Source organism: Notolepis coatsorum, assembly GCF_963971535.1.
Source record: "Notolepis coatsorum genome assembly, chromosome: 1".
Lineage (NCBI taxonomy): Eukaryota > Metazoa > Chordata > Actinopteri > Aulopiformes > Paralepididae > Notolepis > Notolepis coatsorum.
Window position 1 is genome coordinate 301,372,345 of NC_140165.1, and position 18,749 is coordinate 301,391,093.

The 18,749-nt window shown below is 43.0% G+C and overlaps 2 protein-coding genes across 3 annotated transcripts; both read right to left on the reverse strand.

The window, feature by feature from the left end:
* Positions 1-2,379: 2,379 nt before the first annotated feature.
* On the reverse strand, positions 2,380-6,302 carry dynll2a (dynein, light chain, LC8-type 2a). Of its 2 annotated transcripts, none has more exons than XM_084315065.1 (3): positions 6,188-6,302; positions 4,953-5,098; positions 2,380-4,499 (listed from the first exon to the last, which is right to left on the reverse strand). In XM_084315065.1, the coding sequence occupies exons 2-3, from the start codon at positions 5,082-5,084 to the stop codon at positions 4,362-4,364; spliced, it is 270 nt and encodes an 89-aa protein (XP_084171191.1). In that variant the 5' UTR covers positions 5,085-5,098; positions 6,188-6,302; the 3' UTR covers positions 2,380-4,361. The 2 variants fall into 2 exon arrangements, with proteins under 2 accessions (XP_084171191.1, XP_084171192.1); XM_084315066.1 differs by having other exon boundaries at positions 4,953-5,095; positions 6,188-6,301.
* Positions 6,303-8,759: 2,457 nt separating this feature from the next.
* On the reverse strand, positions 8,760-18,749 carry srsf1a (serine and arginine rich splicing factor 1a). The gene is made up of 4 exons (XM_084328912.1): positions 18,283-18,749; positions 17,392-17,648; positions 9,554-9,726; positions 8,760-9,343 (listed from the first exon to the last, which is right to left on the reverse strand). The coding sequence occupies exons 1-4, from the start codon at positions 18,471-18,473 to the stop codon at positions 9,134-9,136; spliced, it is 831 nt and encodes a 276-aa protein (XP_084185038.1). The 5' UTR covers positions 18,474-18,749; the 3' UTR covers positions 8,760-9,133.

Genomic DNA, 18,749 nt, shown 5'->3' on the forward strand with positions numbered 1-18,749 from the left:
TCATTCCCATGGCCATTTCACTGCCACCCCCTCCCAGAACACATTGGAAGCCGGTTCAGAAGGAAGCATAAATAGGGTTTTAGCCTGCTGTTTTTTGTTAGCCTGTGTATGTGTGTGTATTTGTTTTAGCCTGTAAGTGCGTTTCTTGACGGGGTGCCGACTTCTCTATTGCTTGGCCATTTATTGATTAAATTGTTTAATGACTCCCTGTCAGTGCGCCTGTTGGTGGGGTGCCGACTGCTCTATTGCTCAGCCTATAAGTTATCGATTGCTTTACGCATCTCATTACGTTTGTATGAGTTTGTACTCAAGTATGTTTGTCAGCTGTAAACTGTGAAGGCATCTTGTCATGCGTTTGGCCACAGTTCTATAAAATGATGTTAAGTTCATATCCTGAGCCTATGTAATGCATTTTATTCACATGTCTCACATGTGGCTGTGACAATCTATGGCATTATCTCTGAGGGGTGCATAGATTTCCATGGATTGCATGCATTCTTGTCATAGAGACAGAGTGCAACGAGTCATACTCTGAAAACCACAGGCACTGGAAGGGAAATGATTGGCGCCGGAATAAGCAACCAAGGGCTAAAACACTAACAACATGTCTGTAGCTAAAAACATGAAAGGATTACTTTAGCGCCCTGTCTACCAGAGGAAGATTATTGACAAACAATTAAGTATATTAAGTAGCTTTTATGGCAAAAATGGTTTATAACTATAATGATTGAGCAAGTTAGCTGTTAGCAAGATAATAGGTATGTGTTAGCAAGCTAGTTAAAGGCCCCATGATCAAAATAGATGTTTGTTCTTTTATCACATGTCTTGCACTGATTGTCACTTATACACCTGTATGTGTCCAGACAATGACAAACAAGGTAGGTATTCTTAATGGTATTTTAGAGTTTGTCGTTTCCTGGAAAATTATTAAAATGTTGATGAGTCATCCAGCACATGGGGGCGTGATTCCAAATTTTGCATCCAATGAATGACATTTACAGCACATATACCTAAGCTAGCTAACTTTACTAATGTTGCGTAACGTTGCTAATGTACGTTGCTAAGATTAGCTTGCTAGCTAATGAGTCGACTGTAATGCGCATTCAGCACTATTGGCTGCTGTAGGCTATATATATTTATTCTCACTGCATATATTATCCACACCCGTCTGTATTTGCCTGCACATAATCCCCCTAGTTACACTGCTGGTCAGTATGACTATTACCATAATATCTTTACACCTGTACCGCTGTACATAAATACTACAACTGTGTTCATGTCAAAAGGCGAGTCTTCCTAGTGTCTGTGTGTTTATCCCTCTGTTCAAATTTCTTTTTAGCTTAGCCTTTTCAGTTACATGTTTTTAAGTTAAATTAAGGCTTATTTCCCCTGTTTTGTTCCTGGTTTTTGTGTCCCGTCAATAAACAGTTTCACTGCATTTGTCTTGCATTTTTTAGTCCTTCCACTGGACCAACCCTGACATATTCACTTTTTTAATAGCTGTAAAAGGTTTGTTTGTGTTAGTTATGCATGTAAATAGTAAATAAATCTGAATATATTCCAATATTACACGATATGCAATGTGCACCATATTTCCTTGTTTGAGCTGTGAGAAATATATTGGAGTCAGAGCCGACTCCAAGTGCGTTTTTGTTCCAAATGTGGCAATCTTGAATAAGATTAAAATAGTTCTAGCAAGGTTTTATTCTTGCATATTTTTTATTTTTCATGGTGGAAAAACATGCAATTCAAACACAGAAATTGTAGTGTCAGGAACACTGTCATCACTTGCTCAGTAGTTTATTAAATACCATGTTTCAGTATGAGACTCTCTTTGGGCATAACATATCACATGAGGTCCCAGACTGAAACATAGTATTTATTCAATTCTATTGCACAAGTGAGGATAGTGTGCACTGTGCAGGTGTCCGACTCCTCGTACTGCTCTACCACTAATGCACCGCTCAGAAATACTTTTCCAGGTGTGTAAGACTTCTGATGAACACAAAATTGCAGAAATGTGACTGCCCTTATCAAATTCCATGATGTAAATGGTATTTTGGTATCATCGGTGGCAGCCATCTTGATGTATGGTGGCCATGTTGGATTCTTTTTTTAAGCAAGGTAGACCCGATCATGACAAATTTGGCACTTGTAGCCAGATGTGAATGATTGTGCCAAATCCTGCAATTATCCGCTTAGCTATATGATCATTCAAATAAAATATAAATAAAGATAGTTAGACAAATTTCTTTAAGTCATACAATTGTTACCGCCTTTAAGGCAATAGCTAATGCATACCATGCACATCTTCACTATTTGGTGGGATATAACCTGGACAAGAAAGCATTCCAAGGAAAACACTTAGGTTTAGGGATGCTCCAACAAAAAAGTATTTTATTCTTGTACCTAATGGAGGTTGTGAAACATAGCTGGGGGAAAAAAATAAACTTCTGCGACACGTAAATCAACACACCCTCCATCACTGTATATTCAAGAGGGACAAACATTCCCAGAAAATCAAAGATCAGTGTAATAAGTCAACAATTGTCGTTATTATTATTATTATTTTTTTATTGAGTTTACAGTGTTTTTAGTTCAGTAGTACAGCAGCCTACTGGAGAAATCTAATGAGGTGCAATTGTACTCAAGCCAGTTACTGAGAGCAATGAGAGGCACAGGGTCTGTGCAAAGTGAACAGCATCAGAATGGTTCCTACAGACACAGCATCAATACATGCCAGAGGAAAACGATACAAAAATCAATTTAGGTTGAATATAGTTCGGAAGATCTCGTTCCTAAATAATGAAGACCCGAGCAAACACTTGAAAAATACACATGTCATTCCTTGCTGGGAAGTCATAAATTTAAGCACACGTTCCATCATTTAAATTATCCATTTCCCCTCTTCAGACATTTCAAAGAACTTATTCCATCAACATACAGGAATTGACCATTTCCATTTAGAGTTAAATTATGACTAACTAAATTATAATCTTATGAGCTTGGAAAGGAATAACCTGATGACTGTGGACATGACTGGCGAGATCACTTGCAGGGTTGAATTTGTATTATGCAACATGTTCCATCTTTACCGCCTGGCAATGTACAGGCAAAGCAAAACAGTGGTTAAAAAGGGTTTAGGGGTAACGTGATGGGTGTGAGCACAAGTAACAATACATCACAAGCATCAGAAGGTCAACTTTCTAGAATATAAGCCATAGTGGGAGCTGTAGGAGATCTAATTTTTCTGTTGGTCAAAAATAGACAAAATACTTGATTCGACATGACATAAATAAGCTTTACAAGGACAGAGGATTTTGTAGACGGGTCCAAATAACTGTGCGACACTCGATTAAAGCTAGATTTTAGCTCTGCAAAGCCTTGATAATCTAGACGTTTTGTTATCCGCTGAAGTTTAATAACATCACATTGGCTAACATAGCGTGAATATTAGTGAGTGCCTATATTCTGGGACTTGGCGTCACCAACATGGAAAAACTTGTGCTCATTTACTCGTCTCGGTTGGTAGTTATTGTTCGCCAAGGTTTTGACCGATTGAGTGAATATACATTTTGTAGTGCAACGTTCACAAATGGTCAAAATTAGCATGTGTCCTATAACCTTTTGTGATCTAAACAAATGTATTAAAAAGCTGTCCTATATGTGGCAGGTTCTGCTATAAATTTTTGTTTTTGAAAAAACAAAAGTAACATCAGTTTAGACGGTCAACTCAAAATCGTGCTGATATTAAGGTCATAGGCCTACTGAATATGGTGTAGCTATGGTCCTCCTGGCAGTCAGGTGAAGCCTTGAAAGATTTTGAGTGGTTGAAAAGGCAAGAAATTGGGAGGGGGGGGGGGCTCCACACTATCATCTCTTCCCAAAATCTCCCATTAAATCCCATACAAAACTCGCTGGACAGAAAATAGCTTCTGGTTTCAACTAGTGCAGTCCATTGTATCCCTAGCATCAGATTTGATGGCTGGAGCCCCTATAAAAAAAGGCCTGGCAACACCCCTGACGAGAGGGAAAGCAGATGCACAATTACATTCTCTAGCTCTCCTTTATTATACAATCAAGGGCCACCGTTAAATGATTTTTACAACCCATCCAAATATATTTCAATAACATTAACAAAAAATATTTCCGTTGCATTCAATTGGCAACTACTGAAAAGTAAACTTACTGTAACATACATATTAAATAGTGTATAGTCCATGCAATTGCGCACGGCCAGTTTGCATCACTATGGTATGTCATTATTTGTGTAGGTGAGACATCGGCCACCAGTGCATTCCCGTCAACGCCCGGGGGTGGGGTGGGGGGGGGGGGGAACTCCACACCCCAGAAAAGCCTTCTCAGCCAGACTTGAACAGCAAGATGGCCACCTGCCCCAAATAGAAGTAAATGAAATGCTTTGTCTCGTGGGTGACATAGCTGCCGAAGTTCCTCCCAACAATGCAATGCCATGTAGGGTTATACTTCTTGTCAAACTCCTGAAAAGATGGGAAGAGAGCATTTAGTTAGTTAGTTTAGTCTCCCCCAGGTCTGAACTAGGCTATAGGGGTTCAAACCCCGACTCAATCCATTGCGTTTCGAATTGGCTATTTATTTACTGTATATTTTAGAATGTATATCTTGGGACTGTATTCTTCTTTGTTGACTACCTAAATGTTTATTGCAAGCAATCTGTGGTGATGATGAATTTCCCTCTGGATTAATAAAGTACTTCTATTCCATGTTGTTTCAGTTATCGGAGTCAGGTGAACAAATGCAAATGAACGTACATAAATCGAAAAAGGGGTCATCAATAATTATCATTTGGAAGCGTTTATCACAAGCAGTCATCGGTTCCACAAATAAGATGCAGCAAGTATCACGTGATGTGCAGGTCTCCTGCCTGCGTCATTGTTGTAAAAGCCCCAATGGTTAAGCGTGGCCTTGCTCACCTTTTTGATGTACGCTGCAATGTCCTTCTCGATGTTGTACTTCTCCATCGCCTGGGTCGCACAGTCCACTGCGTCCTGCTGCATGTCCTCAGACATGTCTGCGTTTTTGATCACAGCTTTTCTGTCGGTCATGATGATGTCCGCTGCTGTGGCCAACGGCAGAGTAGAAAGGGATTAGGCTTGATCGACACATTATTATAGCATGATGATGGAACACAACACCCACCGCCTGTGATGATTGATTTGACGCGTGACCAACGACACCTCTCGCAGCCTCAGAGCACCGCAACACTTCCGGTATTTTGAGCTCGTGGGAGAGGTGGCTAACCGGAGCTACAGCCACTTACGTCAAGGCTCTCTAATCAACATTCATTCATTGTATCCCCACGCGCTCCCCTTCCCCTCCACGAGCTCCATGGAACGCGGAAGTGCAGTGGTCTATTGCCCCTCACGAGCTCCATGTAACGCGGAAGTGCAGTAGTCTATTGTAAACGCAGAAGGCCAATATCGCACTCCTACGCAGAGAGTTGGACGTCGTACAGAGCTCATATCAGGGGACAATCATACGCAGACAGACATAATTGGACAATTGATCCAATTGACGGCGGTCCCAAATTGTCATAGGGGTTTTAGCAAATTGGCCTGTCATTTATTTAAATCCATATATATTTTTTGTATCTCTAAACGACGACGCCTCGCACAGCATGGATTGGCTTAGGACACTTGATACAGGTGGAGTTAAATTACTTGGTAAAATCACACACCGATATTGTAGGCCCTTTCCTCTGCATTAAGGCGACCATTGTGCTTGACATCCGTCTCATTGATTGTAGGCGCACGCTGGTCAATTAGCCACAACGATTTCTAAATAGGTGGCTAGATCGCACGGCCCGGAAGAAAATATTTACATTCATTTTTGTAATCGTTTTAGAGATACGGTTAGGGATAGGTTAACAACTTTTATATTTTAACAATTATGACGACTTACGGCTTTGCAGCGTGGCCAGGCAGAAACTGACGACCCCCCCCCAATAATAAAACACCGATGATGATGATGACCCCGTGTAATCTAGCATCAACCGTTCCTAACAGTCAGCTAGCCGCACGACAACTCGCACAAACACAAATCACAAACCAATTGCGCTACATTTGATAGTTAATGGTCAAACTGTTAAAGAGACGTGCATGTGAACACGTCGCCTCTATAGCAGCACATTGCACAATTTGTCACTCACCTTTGATTGCTTCTCTCAATACTTTTCCTTCACACTGGATGGATAGGTTATTTCACCTTGCACGGGAGAATAACGTGCTTAGCTCTTGGCGCAACTAATTTGATCAGATTTCCACGTTAACTCTGTAGGTAGCTGCCTGTCTGCCCGGCCCCGCCCCTCCACGGTGAGCCGCGGTCTGCCATTGGCTGAGACGCAACCTCACCGCTCGTTGTAGAGCGTTTTCTGCCAGCTCCCGTCTGCCGGCATCTTATTTCAGCCCACAATGCACCACATTGACAATACACCACTGACTGGACTAAAATATATATTGCTCAAATACATGAGACCTTGGCTAGTCTAGGTCATCATCATCAGGTATCATCATCCCTTATGTCACACACACTCCCCATAGGTATATGTTTGATGTGAGCCGTTGTTATGAGCACTTAAGGCACACACTAGCAGTGTTGTACAACTACAACTACACAGCTCCTGCAAGCTAGTTATTGGGGAAACAATTGGGCTATTTTGACATAAGGCGTTTACATTATTTAATATTAAGACTTGGCATTTCATTTGACAGTCAATGACCATAATGCTTGTCCATCTGCAATGGGGGCACTCGTTTTAGCCCTCCCCATGTACCACACCCTGCATTCTTTTTTGATGAAATAGTGATGAGTACAGGGGTACAACTGTGTTAGAAGTTAAAACCTAGACAGCACCTGCCTGCAAGTAATAGGCTGGGGTCCAATGCGAGGTCTTGCAGCAATTTCTCTGTTTTCAGTTCTTCCAGTATGGCTGCCTGTAACCATTAATAAAATGCCTCACTTCTGTGCAGTGGTAAAGCCAAAGCCATTTGTTACCAGAGATTACCCAGGTTGGATAGTATGGATGCCAGGTTGTGGCCAACTTATCATAGGTGACCGAGACTCAAAACTATTTTTGAAAACTTGCTGTTAAAATGTTAATAAATGGCTCTGGGTAGTGGGTAAAACACATGGTATTATTCTTCTGTGCCTTTTCATAAAACATTTTATATATATAATACCATGAGTTTGACCTACTCTACCCAGTGCCATTTATTAACGATGTTTGAACAGCAAGGTTCAATTATATATATATTTTTTAAAGATTTCTCATATCAACACATAGGAAGTAGGTTCTTCCACCTCCATGTACAATGGTTGCCGTTATAAGCAGCAATGCTGGAAGAACGACACATTCCATGCAAGGCCTCTATTGACTACTTCTTTGAACCATCAGTAAGGGGGGGGGGGGGCTTTATAGGCATTTGAAATACTGTAATATGAAAACATGATATTTGACTGTTAATGTATAACACTTCAGCAGTGGATTCATTTTATCACATATTTGCCTCTGGATTTCCAAATAACATCCTTTTGAGCTATAAAATGTGATGGGTACAATGTTGTTATTCTAAGTATTCAAAGCCATTTACAAAAGTCTCCTCTAAACATGAAGGAATGTACTCGCCACCCTCCCCCAGACCAGTAGCAGTATTATGAAACAAAAAAAAGACAAACTAAAAGATGTGAACCTTTTCAAAGAATTTTATTGAAAATGCTAAGAGAAAAGTAAGATTAAGCAGAAAAGATACAAACTACTCCCAAATTAGACCCCCAACCTCCCCAAACCACCCCAAACCTCCCTCTCATACCAGACATCTACGATTCCATCCTTTGATCCATTTGATCCAACTTCCTGGTCCTCTGTTTCCTGATTCCTGATTCCTGTTTCCTTTTCCTGTTTCCTGTTTCCTTTTCTTGTAAATTGAGCCTCAAAAATTAAGATAGATGGGCTATTAAAAAAGTTGCTCTGGGACTCCATAATTAGTTCCGAATCAATCAATTTGATTCCTGGAAAACGGATCCCGTTCCAAGCATCCATCCTTGCCTATCCCTTCCCTAATCGATCCACTCATCCAGCTCCAAGGATTGGGATCCACTGAGCCACTCCTCCAATCAAAACCTTGAAATACCAGGAAGAAAATCAGAGCAAACTGTTAGAATAATGTCAGATTTGGGCCTAATCCAATTTTTTCATTTTTACGCACGCATGACATATTGTCTAAAAATGCCACTGTGCACCAAAACCAGCATTCACATAGTAAAACATTGACTGGTGAAACTTAAATTAAAAAGAAAAGGTAAAACAGAACCCCACCCAAATATCTATTTGTATTCCAAGTGATGGTAACGATGTTAACACTATTACACGGATGTCAAAATGTCAACGTAGTGCTCATTCTGGCTTAAGGCCAAAGAAAAAGAAAAACAGGACATTGGGACTTTTTAACTCATGACATGCATTCTATAGCAACCAATTGAAAACCTCAAGTTATGGAATAATTGTATAAAGCGTACCATAGCCTCTCGACCTGACTCCTCCTCCTATCCTGACCATACAAATGAAATGTGCTCCACAATGCTTTATTCCAAATCATTCTTTAATCCTTATCGTCAGATGTCTAAAGGAAGACACAAGGGTAAAATACAGTTAAGCAATGAGGGGGCTCCCTGTTCGCCAACCCTAGCCATCCCGTGAAAAACAAAAAAAACTAAAATAAAACTTTTCCAAAACACTTGCAAAAACATTGAGTGCAAAAAAGTATCACAGCTCAAACTTTTTGGAAGTTTCGACGCAGTACAATTTCAGACATTGCAAAAAACGTTTTGAGAAAAAGACAAATAAATGGCAGGGAGCTAAACAAAAAAGGACAACAGGAAAAGGGGAGAGGAGAGGTGAAAGGGACACACCTACATACCAAGATCATCCACAAGGACATCAGGACATGAAATGGCAAAAATTAAAATCAATATCTGACATCTGAAAACTCGTAAGGGGTAAAAACAGAGGGGTATACAGGGGGGAGGGAGGGAGGGAGGGGGAGAGGTGAAGATTCATCAAAAGGGCAACACATCAGTGATGGTAGAAAGAGAGAATTTAGGAGCGGGAGCGAGAGCGGCTATGACGAGGCGAGTAGCGGGGGGATCCTCTGCCACCACGGGCGCCGCGGGGGGAGGTGCTGCGACTGCGGCTGGCGGCGCTCCTGCTGCGACTCCTGCTCCGGCTGCCACGGCTGCGGGAGCGTGATCTTCCGTAACTCGGGCTGCGGGGACCATCTACTTTCACACGAATGTACGCAGTCTCTCCCTGGTAGACACAAGAGAACTTGACATTGAAAAGACTACACCCCTTGCCTGGCATTAGTGAGACTGAAAATGCCAGAGTTGGACGTTGAGGGCCAGGAACGCTCCTTAATTAAAAAAAGAAAACAAAAATCTTCCACATTGTCAAGTACTCACCTTGAAAATGGAAAGAAAAACACTTATCCATGACAACGAATCAAATCAGTACACATACCTCATGTGATCGGAATTTGGTGTTGTCCAGCTTTCGAACGGCGTAGGTCATATCTTCTTTGCGCACAAACTCAACAACTCCAGTTCCATCCCTGAAGACGTCGGCGTAGCACACGTCCCCGGCTTCACGCATGTGATCCTTCAGATCCTGCCAGCTGCCACTTTGGGGGAGCCCTGTAAACAAATGCAGAAGAATTAAGTGAACCTGTCAACTGGACACAAGAAGCTCAGCGTTTGCCACACATAATCTAGACTCGATACCTTGAACCCATTTCCACCCATTGAATAAAAGCAATTGTGCATACTTGAAACTCAAATTTGTTTTAACCGCAGTTAACTCCTCCTGGAGACATGACAGACTACAAAAATTGTTATATAAATAGTCTGCATTTATATAGCGATTTACAATTTATGCCTCACATACACACACCGATGGCGGAGGCAACCATGCAAGGTGTCAACGTGCTCATCGGGAGCAGATAGGGGCTACTGTCTTGAACTGGGAACCTTTCGATTACCAGATGACCGCTCTAGCTCCTGAGCCACTGTCTCCCCCAGGGGATATGATATGTGCAGGGCTCGTCACCAAAGCAGGGCTCCAGACTAACTTCTTACATTGGTTGCACCAGTGCACCTAACTTTTTCATTCAGGTGCACGCAAAAAGAATTACCGCACCTTTTGCCGCTGCAATAATAAATTTTAAGCGTTACCATTACCTTTTTTGTCAGTTCCCATACACATTAGTAATTTCTTAAGATGTTATGTAAATGCTTGTAAAAAATAACATTGTATTACAGTTAGCTCGCAAAGTCCAATCCTTCACTTTTTTTATGTCTATTTTAACACATTCAGCTCAGCTCCAGTTAGAGCTGTCCCCAAGTCTGTTTTTGGGATTCGAACATTCGCCAGGGTTTTTCGAACGGACGTTCAAAACCATCGTTTTTAATCATGCAAACAATTTGCTCCTAAATACGAATAGTCTTTCGGGTATTTTATTTTGAAAAATTGCCACTTTTGTCCGCGCCTCAATCCAGCGTACTTGACTTACTCGCAGGTTTTTTCTAGTTCAGTACCGTCAAGTCTTACTTTAGGCACATTGCTGCGGTTGAATAGTAGTACTTACTTACTTACTGGTCACAGGAGGCTTCAATAATGTTTGGATGATAATCAATTTTGTGAATACATTTGTTGAAACAACTTTGTTGGCAGACGGCTCCTGCTATCTTAACGTTAGCAAGCTAAAGCACTGCGCTCCAACGTTACATAGCTTAATTAATGTGTGTATAACATACCTGTGAAACGATAAGCAGTTTGTGTTCCGCTGGGAAAGCATCACTGCATACACTTTGTTTAATCCAAACGTCCATTCGGAAACGTTGTATTATGAAACTAGTATGAGACGCTGTGCTTTTTTATTGTTTCAATTCGGAAAGATAATGCTCACATGGCTATTTGTTTACCCTGTCATTCAGCGAATAATAATGTCAGGGTGATGATCAGAGCCAATCAGAGGCAGAGTGGAGCGGGTCTTTGAAGAATGCACATACAAAGATCTGCTGGAATGTGAGGTGCGACAAGGGAAAACATTCAGTCGCACGTCGCACTCTGGAGCCCTGCAAAGCGCACTTTTCAATATTTATGAATAGTTTTCAAATAAACGCTAGATTATCGATAGTATATGTGTACTCATGCACGCTATATAAGCGGGCTGAAAAATCGAATCTCTTATTTCCTGATCGCACACAAACACACAGGGCCCACGTTGATATCTCTGTGAAAAAAGCTCTGATTATCCTAAGACTGGTAAAATAGATTCCTTACCTCAGATCAGATGTTCTCCAAAAAGATTATTCTAATTCCTGATCGCCATTCCAAATATCGATCACGTTTATTGATCGAAACCAGGGTTTCTGTTGTCCGGTAATTACTTTTTTTTTTTTTTTTTTACCAGGGAAATCTGTTGAAGTCCGACATATTTAAATATTGTATTCAAATAGTTACATTTGTTTCATTGTTGCTTCACCAAGCAGGTCTAATAATGACAACGATGTGTGTTCCTATATCATAGCACGCGCACAGCAAGTTTCAATTTCAGTTCCTGGCATTTTTAACCAGTGGAGAAAGGTAAGAGAGATTTCCCTATCGTTTTTCTTATATGAATTATTCAACCTACGTTAATAAAACATACCTGGTGATCAACTACAGTTTGCTGGGCTGTTATGTGGCGTAGCGGAGATTGCGTTTGTCACCAACGCCGGAGATGCTGGATTCGCGTGTTCGAATCCAGCTCCCGGCGTTGTCACCAGCTTGGCTGGCCGTTCACACTAATACAATTGGCAGTATTAGAGGGTGGGAAAGCTGGCGGGTGGGTCCTTGGCGTTGTGGACAGCGACCCCTACAGTTCGGTCGGGGCGCCTGCTCAGCGAGGGTAGGATCTGGTGAGAGGTAGTGCGGCCTCCCACACGTTACACTCTCCCAAGTGAGAAATCTGCGCGGCCAGGCTGGCTGCCGGCAGGCTGCACATGCGTCGGAGGAAAGCATGCGACAGTCTCCGGCCTCTCGGACCAACAGTAGGGGAAAGTGCGCAACAACCAGGAAGGGTGGGATGGGAGAAAAATCTAATTCATATTAGTTTGCTGTGAACATTATGATATGCGTGTAGTGTTCTTTTTTTATCCACCTTTTCTCCCATTTTCAATTTTTCTCCCATCCCAATTTCGTATCGTCCAATTCAACCCTCCCCTGTCTCGAACGCTGTTTCATGCCTCCCACAACCCGGCTGCAATGTGGACGAAGCCATACATTGCACGAGTCCCCTCCGGTACTCGAGGTAGCAGCCGTCGCATCTTTTCACCTGCGCAGCGCGATCTTTCAGCGTCAGGGGTCTGCGCTTTGGAGGGACGCCGCCCCCGTCGCTTCTTGATTCTACTGCACAGGCGCACCAACCGACCTGTAGGAGTCGCTGTCCACAATGTCCGATCCCCACCCATCAGTTTCCCTGCCCCCAATTAGAGTTGTTCCGATACCGATACCAGTATCGGAAATGCCGCCGATACTGCCTAAAATGCTGGTATCGGTATCGACGAGTACCCTCTAATGTTGCGCTCCGATACCATATGACGTAATTTATCAACAACACTGCGGACGTTGGGCTCTGTAGATATACCCTACTCGCTGAGTGAGCATTATGAAACAAACATGTGCTTAATCGACCGTGAATTAAAGTGTCAATTGCCATTTGTCATTTTAACAGCAGAGCAGATACTTTCTTAAAATGCCATCGTCCCAACAGAGCGCTGTTGACAGGGAGCTCTGATGAGTTCGCTTGGTGGCTGGTGTTATTAGCATTGAACAGCTAACCGAAAGCTAGCTTTGACGTTACCTCGGCTAAAGTTGGGGCTATTCATAATCCAACAATAATGGCTGCAGACCTGCAAGCAAAGTACAGCAAGTTGGCAAAGGAGTATTCCAAGTTAAATCACAATGTCACCAGTAACGTTACAGTCTTCTATGGTCTTTCCATATACCGGTAGCTCCTGCTAGCTAACCTAGCTCACGGTAACGTCGTCATTGCACAATTGCACGTCGCGTACACAATTAATGACATGTTGCGGACAGCCATATCGGCGACAATGTTTAGCTTTTAGTGCCAAATGATAAGAGTCTGAGGCGGAGTCTCAAAAGAGAATGTTGAATATTTATTGTGCAAAAATCACAACAGTTCCTCTGCTACTTCAACGGAGCCTTGTAGACTGAGTAGGGTATATGTGTGTAGTGTTCTGATAACGACATTGGTGAAGCGATGTCGAGATTCATTCGAGTTAGGCAGCGGGAGCTAGATGCTGGTTTAGTGAGAAGCATGCAACTGCAGAGCCGCAGAGCTCACAGTTGTGCCCGCACAGTGCAATACTCCAATTCAGCCATTGGCAATTGGGTGGGTGGCGCTGCTGAGCGGTCCCCAGACCGGACCCGATAGCGCCGCTGGCTCTGCAGTTGCATACTATTGGGATTAGTTCTTTGGTGCAGGGCTGTACGTTAACTTTTTTTGCACATAGCACTGGTGCTACAGAGGTTGATAGTTTTGTAGCACAGGCCAAAATCTTGTAGCACAAGTATAAAACGTGTTATATTTGTAACAGTCACAAATGTGCCTATTGTATTCGTGTTATTTAGTTGCAGTGCCATGTTTGGCTGTCATTTAGTATATCGCCATGTGTTATTATTACTATGATACTCTCATATGCTATTTTCAATTAATATCATAAACAACATAAGGAATATTAGCATAATTTTGAGTGGACTGAAGGAATGAGTCAGCGTTAATAGTTTTAAATGCAAATAATTTATTGAAACATAGAAGTGGGGTCGGTTGGGACACACACACACACAATGGGGGACCCTGATGTAAACAAGACAAACGTCTTTCTCTGGTCTGCATCCCCTTAACAATTGTGTGTATTGAGCCGTACTGTACTGTACCCATTCTGCAATCTGTTAAATAAAGTTTTCATTCATTCATTCACACACACTGTTTCAACTCACCACCCCCGCATCATATTGTAGTCTAGTCTGTCTTCAAACTTCCACTCCTCTCGAAACTTGTTTATATTTGAATATCAACATTATCTGTCCATCCTCAGTTTACTATAATATACTCCTGTCCTGAGTCCTGACTAGTGACTTCATCGTCTTTCCAAACGCACGCACACACACACACAGGGAAGGGGAGAGAGTGCCCCCCCATTTCCCTTTCCCCAGTCCACACTGTGTCTGCTGGCTCTGCGCCTCTGCCTCTGATCAGGATTAGCTTGTTAGCTTGCTAACGTTGTAGTGATTGTAATGGTACATAAATGTTAATTTCGGGCGATGTGCGCATAAAGGAATGGCGACGGTGCAAAGCATGTAGATGCATTTGACCCGTTGCGAGAAAAAAAAAAACCACGGACTTATTTCGGGACGTGTAGGCGCACTGCTGTGTTAACGCAGCAGTGCGCACCAACCGACCAACGCGCTGCTCTGCTTGCAGAAGCACGGATAGGGCGGATATGACTCGTCGAGTTGTCACAAGAGTTTTTTCAAAATAAGAGTATCATATGCACCTGAACGTTGCTAGCTTTCGGAGCCTAGCTGGAGCTGCGCGTGGGCAGAAATGAGACCCGCTACAGGATTTTCAAAATAAGAGTATCTATATGAACCGAATCCCTATGCTATTGAAGTAAATCCATCCATCGCACAGACCGCTGTTGCTGTAGCACGTGCGATATATATGTCGCACTGTACAGCCCTGCTTTGGTGGGTGGCGGAGATAGTCATCACGCAACGTTTATATTTCCAGTGAAACCCACGATAATGTTGCCGTCTCTCTGCCAAATTTCTCAGTTCTTTGCTTGATATAATTAATACAAATGTCCAATATAACGGAATTCGTTAGCTCATAAAAATGTGATTATAACAGACTGCTGTTTAATGTCGGGCCGACTGCCCTATTTGATTTCAAGTCAGCAGCAGCACGGAGTCTCTGGACTTATTTTATTTGGAATATAATGACTGTATACGCAAAAGTAGCCTAGTTTTAAGTTAAAATATTATAAATCTACATGCCTTGAGGATGTCATTCTTTATATAGCCTGCCTATCAATTGTTTTTAAGCTCAATAAACTCTGACCGGAATTTCTCCCATTTGTCCGGGAGATTGAAATCTTGCAGGACACTGAGACCGGCAACAATATTTTCTAACGGAAACCCTGGTCGAAACACCGATTCCACGCTGTTCTGAGGCTCCACAATGGATCCGATCGTCTCGGGTGACTTGTCTGAGAAGTAAAATGAGGAAGCAGGATTCCCCCCCCTCATGCTGAGAAGTAAAATGACATGAGGAAGCAGGATTCCCCCCCCCCCCCTCATGCTTTTCATTCAGTCTAATCCAATGGGGTGCAGTACCACAGGGAGAGACGATAGGGGGCGGTATTTTCCCAATGGAGCTCAGAGAGTTCCAGTGGTAACGGGAGGCTAGATTGATGAAATATGAATGGAAATCGCTAAAAATAAATAAAAAAACGATTAAAAAACGAGATGTCTCGCTCCGTGGCACTCAAAGTGTTAATGCAATGGTGTGTGTGTTGTGATGATCTCATTCAAGGAGCACTACAAGCGCACACACACAGTTTGTTGTTTTTGTTCTATTAGTGATTTACACTATCAGTTGGTTCATTATAAAAGTTACAAACCTGAAAACAAAAGCACTTAAATGTTAAATAAAAGGACCACAGTATGGCGGCTACGTGGCGTAGTGGGCACGGCACTCGCCACAAAATCTGGAGACGCTGGGCTCGCCTGTTCGAGCCCAGCGCTCCACATTTGCCTTCAGTTTAGCTGGTCGTCCATACTAATACACATTGGCCGTATTAGGGGGTGGGAAACTGATGGGTGGGGATCGGGCGTTGTGGACAGCGACTCCTACAGGTCGGTTGGTGCGCCTGCGCAGTAGAATCAGGAAGTGTCGGGGGCAGCGTGAGCCTCCCACGCGTTACTCCTCGCCACTGAGAGATCGAGCTGCGCAGGTGAAAAGATGCGACTGCTGTTACCTCAAGTACCGGAGGGGACTTGTGCTATGTATGACTTAGTCCACATTGCAGCCGGCTTGTGGGAGGCAAGAAACAGCGTTCGTGAATTGGATGATACGAAATTGGGATGGGAGAAAATATAGAAAATGGGAGAAAAAGTGGATAAAAAAATTAATAAAAGGACCACAGTAATGAGGCAGGAACATCATATTTTTTTGCACTATAATGGTAAAATTGTCATTTTAAAAAGTGCCCCTAGTGAAAAAGCTTAGCGTACAGCCCTGACAGGTGTGGGTATCTTTAACACTTTCAGTGCCCAGCAGGGGGCGCACGATTTAGTGCTTGAATGCCCAGCATCCACTTCAATGTTAGCGTTAATATCGCCTAATCTATGTTTTAAATTATGGCTATGTGTCTAATCTGCCCGTCGCTTATCAATGACTCATTTTCCAGTCAACATTGTCGAAGCGGATTGTTTTTTTTATCGGTTCATTTCCGTTTTATAGCATCTTGAAAAGCCCTCTTTTAAGGAAAATAAAAATATTCCATAATAAACGGAATATTCTAGAATACACAAAAAACGCAAATTTTTCGGCCTATTTATGAATAGTTTTCAAATCAACGCTAGATTATCGATAGTATATGTGTACAGTGTACGTATGCGCGCTATATAGGCGATCTGATATCTGCTCTGATATATTTCCTGATCGCTCGCACAGCCAAACAGCCATATCAAACATAGGGGAAAAGCGTATATCTCCGTGAAAACAGGTCTGATTATCCTAAGACTGGTAAAATAGATTCCTTACCTGAGATCAGATGGTATCCAAAAAGATTATTCCAATTCCTGATCGCCATTCCAAAAATCGATCCTTTTATTGATCCAACGCTGTATACTGTAAAGACATATTAGACGCTGTTCTGAGGTTCCACAATGACTGGGATCATCTCCGGTTACATGCGTGAGAAGTAAAATATGGATTCCGGATTTTTGTTTTCTCATACATTTTCATTGAGTCCATTCCAAAAGGGTGCATTACCATCTGGGAGACGATAATTTTTCACATCTGAGCTCCTGATGGGGCTGGTTTCCCAACGGTAGACTCGGTTGATGAAATATGAATTCAGATGGCTAATAAAAAGAAATTATACTGAACAATGAGAACATATTTAAACTCTACCAAACGACAGTACACATAAAACAATATCTCAGATGGGGACTCCTACAGCAGTATATTGTTATAGAGGAGCTTTATACCCAATTACTCTTCTCACCTGAGACAATGACTCTGTACTCCGAGCGTCTGGATGGGGGGCCATATCGGCCCCTAGGAGCACCGATCCCGCCACCAAAGGCCCCTCCTCCTCCTCCGCCGCCGCCTCCTCCTCCTCCTCCGCCTCCTCCTCCTCGGTCGCCTCCTCCTCCACCACCTCCTCTTCCCGACCCCCTGCCGCTCCGGGGGAACTCGACGCGCAATCTATAGCCATCGTAGTCATATCCATCGCGTCCATAAACTGCATCGTCCGCGTCCCTGTGGGGCAACAATCAGAACAATGCAGATAAGAGACACTTCACCCACAGCTATAAAACACGTGATCACTTGAAGAACAAATCACTTGAAAACTCCCGCACACCTCCCGACAGTCAGCCATGTTAGCGGCAGCTGCTATCTCGTTAAGGTTAGCTAATCCGTTCTACACGCAACCGCCACGAGAAAAGATAACGATTCTATTCTGCCATTTTTTTTCTTGCAACGCAAAACCTCGTGTGTAAAACGTGCACGACGAAGCGAATCAAACGGTGCACGTTTTTACTACGAGTGTGTAAAATGGCTGCGTGTATTTTACAAGACAATAACAAAGCAGTTGCCGCGCTGCTGGAGCCATGATGCACAAACATGAAGGCTGGGCTTCCTGTCAGACGTTTCTTCTTTTGCAGAGACGGTGACGTTACCCAATGCATTAGTACAACACACTTCTGTATTATTGTACTGTAACGTCAAAAACACGATCATAACAGCGAGGTCTTGCCACTAGTAGTTCCAGGGACTAGTCGGGACCCGAACACATGAGTAGGTTAGAGCCCTCCCTCACCAACATGGCTGCCCTGGCCTCACGGTAACACCGCGTTAGCTTAAGAGAGCAGCGGCTAACTAACGTTATTACCTGGGATCTTCGAACTCGATAAAGGCGAAAGGAGGTCCCCCTCTTCGGTTCTTCAGGTCGATATCGCGAATGGCTCCGTATTTGTAGAACACGTCCTCCACGTCCTTGGTGCGGATATCAGGGGGGAGATTGCCCACGTAGATTCGACAGTCGTTGTTCCCGGCGGGGCCTCGCACTACACCTCCCGACATCCTCCTACTCCTAGCTTAGGGGCTAACAGCGAGCTAACAGGCTAACCGACACTGTACTGGCGCGGTGTGGCGCTTAGCTAGCGCTAACTCCAAAACGGTTGGGGGTTGTTGAGCCGAGTTATAGTTTCCTTCGAAAAAAATCGCACCGGTTAAACTAAAATAATCTCAAAACACACGTTTACGATTATTATTATTCCTAGGCTAGGTTAACGTTAATATAAACGGGCTGCACACACACACTGGCCACCCCGGTTTCTTCAGGAGCCGCGCTTCTTC

Coding starts and splice junctions, on each gene's coding strand:
- dynll2a (XM_084315065.1), bottom strand. CDS start 5,084: ATGACCGACAGAAAAGCTGTGATCAAAAACGCAGACATGTCTGAGGAC. Junction 4,500..4,952: donor TTGCAGCGTACATCAAAAAG/GTGAGCAAGGCC, acceptor CCATCTTTTCAG/GAGTTTGACAAGAAGTATAA.
- srsf1a (XM_084328912.1), bottom strand. CDS start 18,473: ATGTCGGGAGGTGTAGTGCGAGGCCCCGCCGGGAACAACGACTGTCGA. Junction 9,727..17,391: donor GTACAGAGTCATTGTCTCAG/GTGAGAAGAGTA, acceptor ATTTGTTTACAG/GGCTCCCCCAAAGTGGCAGC. Junction 9,344..9,553: donor CCAAATTCCGATCACATGAG/GTATGTGTACTG, acceptor TGTGTCTACCAG/GGAGAGACTGCGTACATTCG.